This window comes from Alligator mississippiensis, chromosome 4 (assembly GCF_030867095.1).
Source record: "Alligator mississippiensis isolate rAllMis1 chromosome 4, rAllMis1, whole genome shotgun sequence".
Lineage (NCBI taxonomy): Eukaryota > Metazoa > Chordata > Crocodylia > Alligatoridae > Alligator > Alligator mississippiensis.
This window is the reverse complement of record NC_081827.1, coordinates 90,115,482-90,124,529: the sequence shown is the minus strand read 5'-3', so window position 1 is coordinate 90,124,529 and position 9,048 is coordinate 90,115,482. Positions and strand designations below refer to the sequence as shown.

The following is a 9,048-nucleotide window of genomic DNA, read 5'->3' as shown; positions in this document are numbered from 1 at the left end:
CATGTGCCACATCTCTCCAGGGACCCTGATTCATAATCCCCATGTACACAGAGAAATTAGCAAAACAAGAGTGACTGGCAATAATAATCCAATCCTTTTGCACCACAGAAGGAGTAGGTGAGATAAAACATGTCCCTTGCCAAGCCCCTGGCCATGCTGCAAAGATGCCTTTCTTCTGAAACTCTACACAGAGAGCAGAACCTAGTCAAAGAGAAAATATCCAGCCCAAACTGGTAAACAGGCCAACTTTTATTTTTGCTGGGGAGGTGGGGCTAAGATGATGGACATATGGAAAGTTATGCACTTCAGGTGACGGCCTTCTTCCTGAGGGGGGCCAGGGCCCTCAGGCCCCTATGGACTCGGCTACTCTGATGCGTAGGAAGGTAAGCAGTCAGTATGGCCAAAAAAGCTTCCTCTGGTAAGTTCCAGGCAACCCAAAGAAGGAACCATCTCTCCAGAGACTATACTGTCACCTTGAACTTTCAAAAGGCAGGAAGGTCTTTAGAGAAGATATTTGGATCTATGGCATCCTGGATTCTACCCTCAACCTTACCTTCTCCCTTGGACACATACCTCAATATAAAAAAAACTAAACCCCAGCCTTCCTGTAATATGATAGGGCAGCACCAAAAGAAGGCGACTCACATATATTCACATTTTCCAGAGAGGTGTCTTATCAAAGGCCAACACTGTTCCATCAGCTGTTCAGCACCTCCACTATCTCCCATCAAAGCAGTGAAGAAAACAGAAATAATGATGAGCATTTTTCATAGCACATTTAAAGGATAGGACCTGGCTCATATGTTTTCTCTCTTGAACCAGACTAATTCTCCTTTTAGGTCTTCTAGAAGCTCTGCCAAAGAGCACTGGCTTAGGGTAATATTGGCTTTGGGTCACATAGGATGCATATAGGTGCTTGCTTCCTTAAAGGACTGAGGCTGCATCTTAAGGCACGTCTACACTGTGGCAGCAGCAAGCCCCAGGCAGGCTGTTCCTGAGCACAGCCCATCCAAATGCTACTGCATGGGTGCTCCAGGGCTGTCCCCAGTGGCCACTCTCAAGCACTCCAGAAGCCAAGGTCTCTAAAGTGGCAACAGGGGGATGTCACGAAGCATCTCCACTGGTATATCTCCAGGTTTGGAGGGTGCAAGTGGGAATAAGTAGACAGGACCTGACTGTAGACAGTACAGCTTGCTGCAGCCACAATACAGACCTACCCATGCTAAATATAAGGTATTGCTGCTTCGGTTCCTCTTCAGTGCACATTATTCTCGTCAACATCAAGCCTGCAGTAGGGGGTGAGGTTCTTAATAATGATTCTGTTTACCATTACCCATGACCTTCACATGAGAAGTGCTTGCCCAAGTGTAAAACATTGCGGTATACGAGTCTCACAAAAATGAGACTTTCACTGGGCCCCACAATGAGGCTGTTACTAATCAGCCTGTCTGTGCCATTATTTTTTTTCTGACAACAATAAATCTCTTCTAGGGCAATACCCTGCCTTATACCCTTGAAATCAGAAAAAAACAGAGATAGTAGAGGCCTCTGAAGGTCATTTATCCATCTCCATGCTCCCTGCTATAGGGAAGTATATTTTGATCACCCAGGACTGGTATGTCTAAAATGTTCTTAAAAACCTTGAATGTAAGAGGTTCCACAACCTCCCTACATGGCTTGTTCCAGTGCTTACAGTTATAAAATTCCCTTAATATCTATTTAAATCTTCCTTACTGCAAATTAAGCTAACTTTTTTTTTGTCTTACATACCACTGGCCGTGCCTGCACGTCACCGTATGGCAATGTTGCTACGACACCGTGCTTTAGTACTTCCATGGCACAGTACAGGCTGTTACTGCACTGTGAGCACTGTGCACAGGTACATTTCCCAGCTACATCACCATCGCAGTGCACTATACTGGGGAAGCACACTGCTACAGTGATGTGGCTGGTGATCACATATAGACCCCCATGATCACTGTATCACCATAGAATGCCATAAAGTGATGTAGCACATTGTCAGCTCGCCATGGGGTGATGTGTAGATGCACCCATTGACATGGAAAACATTTGATCACAATCCTCTTTATAACAACCTTTTCCACAGTGGAAGCCTGTTGTCAGGCTTACATCTTCTCCTTTTTTCTAGATGAAACAAACCGAATTCCTTAAGCCTTTCCTCAAAAGTCATGCTTTCTAAACCTCTTTTCATTTTTGTTGCTCCCCTCTGAATTTTCTCCAATTTGCCTACATCTTTCTCCAACTGCTTTTCCCAAAACTTGACACAGTAATCAGTTGAGGCCTCACCAGCACTGAGTAGAGCATAACAATTACCTCCTGTGTATTACATATAACACTGCTGTTAATACATTTCAGAATGAGATTTGCCTTTTTTTCCGCCAACAGTATCACATTGCTGACTCATATTCAGTCTGTGATCCGATCTAACCCCAGATTCTTTTCTGCTGCACTGCTGCTTAGCCAGTTATTTCCCCATTTTATATTTCCAGATTTGACTCCTAAACATACTACTTTGAATTAGAGTACAGCTGGAAGCTGCAGTAGAGAGGATGACCCAGCAGAGGGATGCAGCCAGGAAGCCAAGACCAAGCCAGCAGTAAGGGGACCAGAGCCAAGCTATAAAGCAGGAGCAAGAACTTCAAGCTTGCCTTGAACCCCATTATTTTATAGACTACAAGAAGTGGAGTTGGAAAGTACATTTTATCCAAGACTAAGACACTTGGTTTGGGTTCCCTGGAGTCCAATCAGTGGCACGTGGGAGGTGACTAGAATCTGAGAACTGTAATGAAGATATGAACTCTGGAGTCAGAACCAAAGTTACCAGACTGTTGAATGGGGAGACAAAAAAAAGGCAATGTAGTAGAATAGGACACTTGGATTAACAACCTGAGTAGGCTGTATGTATGAATGTATGCATCCAGTTTAAGTTACAAGTAAAGAGTTCAATGTTAATTAAAAGTGCCCATGTTTATTAATTCTACCTAGTACATATATTATCAATTTAAATAATCCACCCTACCAAGTCTAGGAAACTTCCACTTTACTTCAATGCAACAGAAGTGACATTTCTGTTTTGCTTCAAGATTTCTATGCTAGCTTTGGAGACCCCTTATGTGAACTCTTATTTTAGTCTACACGCATATCTGGAAAGTCTGCATTTAAAAACACTATCTTTTACTCTGCTGCAGTGCTAGGAAGCCAATGCAGATTGTAACTACTGAGATCTCTGTCAGTATGTGATGACCAGTGAACCCACTTCAAGAGCAAACTAGCAAGTGCAAAGGCTGCAAAAGAATAGCTTACTAGCTGATTGTGTAGGAGCCTCTAACCACAGCTGTGCTGATTTCAGGAGGAAAGAGAATGCACACATCCTGAATGCTACTGATTAGCTTTCAAGGATTCAGAAGGCAAAATCTCAGACAACTGTAGAAATAGCAGTGCTACAAGTATTTCATCATCTGTTGGTTATTCCAACATTTAAGAAGTACAAGCCCAAAAGTTGAGAACATGTAGACTTGCACTGAGGGGTAACAAAGCAGCACCATCTTTGAAAAGCACCTGGGTTTCAGAAGTAGTAGGTGGCAGGATGCTTGGCATCTTGTGAGAATTGTTTTTCTATTAGCAGACACCCAACATCTGGAATATTGAATACCTACAGTATATCAGCTGTTGCAATTTCAATAAGAAAGGAGATTCCAGACCTGTAAGTTAGAACTGATCTGGAGCTGCTGAAGTACACAGAGGGGACAAACCCCAAATGTCTGTTAAGGTGTGCAGATTCTAAAGGCTCTTGGTTAACAAGGATGTTGGCTGGAGATAGGAACACTTAGTGCTGCACCTGCACCAAAACTGCACTGACAGACAAGATGCATTTGCCAAGCACCAGAGGCATATCATGAAGTGCTAGCCCCACAGAGCCACAGATCCATATGAGTACTGTCAGTTTGCATGCATTGGCCTACAAGGAAACAGCCCAGATACATGTTAGGAGCTGCTAGTACTGCCTTGAAGCTGACCTAAGAGATGAGGATGCAACTATGAATCAGAAGCAGCAGCCTTGGTAACATGCTTGGCAATGCTGTTCCTGATGAAGTTCTGGGCAGCATCATCCCTAGACTTGCCTTAGGGGCCAAGGTCCTATCAGTGGCAGAAGTGCCAGCTTTACAGCTGCCCTGAGAGATGGGTCCAGACATGCATAAAGGAAGAACAAGCTTTTAATTTGCATCAGGATGTGTGGGCCTAATGGCTATGGTGGTCCTGACTAATGACCCCTGGGCAACACACCTGTCTGTGTATTCCTGCTCCACCCAAACTTTAAAACCAACTGCCTGGGAGGGCAGTGGCAGTTCTAATCAGGCAGTCAATTGACTTCATAGCTCATTATCATCTCCCTGATTCCTGCTAATCTCTCTCCACTGAACATGTGTTAATAACCCTCTCTCCTTTTTAATGGCCAATGGGGTATTAAATACACTGTCAAGACACTCAAGAAGACTAGGGTTTGTTTGGTATTGTTTTTTTTAAACTGAAAACATGCACATTTAACTATAATGACTACAGGACTAATGACACAATACCTTTTGACTATTTTTGGCCTAGTCTGTTGTGTTTTTTTAACTTTATAAAGGATATAGCTAATGAATGCACATTCCAATAGTTATATTTGTTTTTGCTTTGATTTTAAACTGCATAATCTAGTACTCACCCCCTAGCATATTAGCAAAGCATCTAGTTTCTCTTTAACTGAAAAAAATGTGTTGTGTTATATGTGATCATGGGCTACACTATCTGCACCCTCCTTTTCAAAATCCTAGATCAACCCATGTGTGTACTAAGTCATCTAGGAGTTTGAGCAGCCTGTAACATCTAACAACTCAGAGGTAACATCTTGTTTTGCAGAAGCAGGAGGATCTTAGACTGTGCAGCAGAAATAAATACTACAAGCAGCCTGCAAATCAGAGGGCTGTGGTGGTGGCACACGGGAGGCAGGAAGAGGATGGGGGAAGCGCGCTGTCAGCATCTGCTCAGAGAGGTGACCTGAATCCCTAGTGACACACCTGAAGAGAAAGACAGAGAAACACATTTACATAGAAGAAACTGGGATCTGAGTAATGATTCAAGTGGCTGCTGCTTTAAGATATACAACACTGCTTTGTTTTTACTTTAACTAAGTAAATTAAAGGCAAACAGGGACTGAAATGAAAATCCGGAAGTCATCTTTAAGCTAATTTAAAGACATCTTGAAGGAGCAGCAGTCAATGGGAAGGTCAGTAGCCAAGATGCTGAGAGCCAAGGTGACAACTGCATCCCTTCAAAAGTTGGGTGGGGGGCATGAGTGGAGAGAGGACTGCAATACTGACAGCTTTGGCAGTGCTGGGTTGGTCTCACCCCAGAATCATGAACCCAGGAATGAGCATCTCTTACAACTGGGACCATTTGGCAGCATGGAGGAAGGGGTACAGTCAAGAAAAGGCAAAAATGAAGTAAAGCTGGCCTGGACACAGCACAGGAGTGAGCGCTAATGCGGGAAAAAACCTGCACTTGCCATAGTAACAAAGGGCTGTATAACCTAATAACCCGCTCTAATTTCTATTGTGTTTGATCCTCTAATTCACTGGCACTGTGAAGGCTGACAATGTCAGTGTGAAGCGGAGAGGTACATATCAAGAGAGGTACCACCTTATTCTATAACAGGCATATAATTCTCAGCAATAACTGCCCAAGCTGGATGCTCAATGTAGAACACAGCAGTGCTACTTTATAAGCAGCAACTGCTGGTTTTCCTGCTGCAGAAAACACAAAGCGTGACTTTCAGCAGATCTCAATTCTGCTTAGCGTCTAATGACTCAGGTTAGTAAAGTCAGCTCATTTTTTACTCACCCTACGGCACAGGGAAGCCATCTCCTAACTGGCAGCTCAGAAGCACTCCGATATGGCTTGTGAAAGCCCACTAGAGCATAAGTGCACCCCTGCTACATGTGTCCTATTCACCATGAGCAGTAACTTTTCATCTGCCTGCACTCATTTCTTAGTTTGAGGTATGTAAGTGGCTATGGACAACCCTGCAACAGCACCTCTGGCCCCAGTCTATCCTTGCAGTGATAGAGACACCTTCACAGGGACTGAAGGATGAATTTGCTTCCTCCTAATATCGGTGTCAAATCATCTATGGCCAACACAGATGTGATACAGGCTCTTGCAAGTGGCTGAAAAGCTAACAAGGTCATTCTGTGCTTGACAAAGAGGGCTTGTCATACCACATGTACTCCCTCAGGACTCTGGTTGCACTGCAGTCCCTCAGAGTCAAACCAAAGAAGCCCTGAGACAACAGAGAATCAGCCCTATGGTTAGCAAACACTTTAGAATCCCAATCTGAGTCTTGGTTGAGGTGCTGGTGCACGTTAAACAAGGCTGCACAGGGAAGCAAGGCTGGCCAGTGGAGAGGGATCTTTACTAACTGCATAATTAAAAAGCAAAAAGAGAGTTCATGCCATGTTAGTACTGTGAACTTTTGCCCTCAAAAAAAGAGTGTTTAAAAAAAATGAGTCAGAAGAACTGAATGCAGAACATTTACTTATGACAACAGTAAATACAGCTTGCGCCTACAATAGCTAGGGAGCTCAGGAACACAGATCTATTCCAGAAAATGGTTGCTATGGTTGTTCTTTCATGACTGCAAGCCCTATGTAGCTTCAGTCTGTCTTAAAGACACAGGAGGAGATTCATTAGTGTGTCCAGACCCGAGAAACCAAGATTTTGCTAGGAAATCAAACTCCCATTCTGAAATAATTGGTGAGTTTTTGAAAAAAAACAAGATCCCACATTAGGATGACAAACTAAAATCTCAAAAAAAAAGAGAAAACACCTCCCATAACTGAAATCCCACATTTCATTTTGGAAATACAAGAACATGGTGTCTCCAAAAAGAAAGAGGCCCCCCTCCAATCTCAGCAGCTGCTGACTGACACCAACTTGCCAAACCCGTTGTCCGATTCTTAGTTCTCAGTGGTGGGCAGCCATGAAGGGGACATGAATAATGTCAACAGCAGTCCGCTGCCAGGGCTTCCCAGCTCTTGGGCAGCCCTGCCCCACAGACTTCTATGGGTCTGGAGAACCCCCAGGCTTCCAATTTCCCAAACAGAAAGATTTCCTGGTCTGTATGACTCCTGGGACAGCTGCCCCATCCTCTTACTCCCCCCGGGTTATGGGAATATGGCTCAGGTTGGAAGCCAGCTGACCTAAGATTCTGGATGTCCCAGGTTCCCTGGTCTGGAGCCATGCACATGGTAGATCTGCCCCAGAATCTCTGGTTCCCCTGAAACCCCACCAGGTGGACAAGCAGGAAAAGCAAGTTGGCTTCATCAGAATCTGCCTATGATTTGTTGGAAGTCTGTCAAAATTGTCCCAAGTATAATTTCACAAAGCATTTTGGTTCTGGTGAACCAACAAAACTGTCTTCTGTCAGAAAGTTCCCCCCACAGCTCTAGTTCAAGAGAGGAAAAAGCTGGCCCAACCTGTGCTAAAAACACTGCCACCGCCCCTAGGCAGTTTCCACCAGCAAGGAACTGGCAGGGTGCCAGACCATTCTGGCTATGCCTCCACTAGGGCCTCACTAGTGCTCAGAACACTAAGAGTCTTCAGGGGGGACTATTACTGATACGCCAAAAAGGTGGCTTTATGGCAGGTACTGTACAGGTACCTGCATTTGTCCTCTTTGCTGGGAGGAAGAGTTCACATCCATCCTATGACCTCTATGCAAGTTATGGGGGGAAAAAAGTGAACATATAATGAAGGTCTGAGCTATAACACATTCACACAAGTGGGTTGAATTAATATTGCATTTGCAGCCCTAAACATGGCATTTCTGAACTTTCAAGTGCTTGAATTCAGGGCCTTAATTTTCTATTAATGTAACTTCTTTTGTACATTATAGATGTAGGTATAACAATAGGACTCCCTGTTAAAGGAGAATAAGAAATACCTGTGACAGTTTTTAAATGATTTTACACTGCAGAACATCCAATTTAGACATAAGTTTAGCCATTCCATTAGTATTTGTTGTTATAACTTTTTGTTTGTATTTTAATGAGACCTAGGAGCCCCACACAGGACCCAGGAACCTTTTCTCTAAATATAAAGCAAAAAAATGGCCCTGCCATAAAAAACTTTTTCTATTCATTAATTATTATTGTTTATGTTTTGGTTAATGGAAGGTGCTGATTTAAGAGCAAGGGGGAGTGTTGCATTACTGAAGTTGCCTGCCCATACCAAAGCCACACATAGAAAAAAAATTTCCCTGCTTATCCAGTAAATGAAAGAACCAGTCTGTATTACATCCAATCAGTTCAGTACTCTCTCTCTATATATATAGTTGGGGGGGGGAAGAGAGAGAGAGAGAGAGAGGACTCTATATATGCCCTTCTGCTTCCAGGAAGCCAGACTATTCTTGAAAGTAAAACATTAGCATTTCTTGGGAGCCCAATGCCTGAGGGGACTGCTAAATCAGATACAGTGCTTCACCTGAAGGTCACTTGTTTGAATCCAGCTTGGTAGGGATGAAAAGCTGTCCCTGCATAATGAATGTGTGGTAGTCACTAGGTCTGGGTTGGGCTGGGTAAGCTTGTTCCAGGTCCCACACCTCAAATTCAGCAGCAAGTTTTACTAAATGGCAAGCCCAGCAGAGAGACCAAAACCTCTCTGAGCCTTAGAGACTGAGCTACCTCTGTTACCACTAAGAAACATTACCTTCCCTTCAGAGACCTGAGGTAGGGAAAATGTCCATGAGACTCTTGCGTGCTGCTGCCCCATAGATAAATTCAGGACTTGATTCTCCAGTGCTACCAAGCCAAGCCAAGGCCTCATATGCTGGCATGGTGTTTTCTTACACTCCCTTCCCATCATGCCCAGAGACTCTGGTACACATGTAAAAATGGCAGCTCTCCTACTGTGACCTGAAGGGACACACCCAGGACTTGACTGAGCTCCTGCTCTTCACTAGGGCCTCCTCAGGACCTGGAAACTGGTCTC

General features: G+C 43.9%; 1 protein-coding gene across 1 annotated transcript in view; it reads right to left on the bottom strand.

The window, feature by feature from the left end:
• Positions 1-321: 321 nt before the first annotated feature.
• LOC132250084 (glutamate receptor ionotropic, NMDA 2B-like) overlaps positions 322-9,048 on the bottom strand; it is a 204,243-nt gene continuing 195,516 nt past the window's right edge. The window contains exon 5 of the mRNA XM_059726263.1: positions 322-5,078. Within this exon, the coding sequence (XP_059582246.1) occupies positions 5,067-5,078 (12 nt within the window). The 3' untranslated portion in view covers positions 322-5,066. The remainder of the gene's footprint in view (positions 5,079-9,048) is intronic.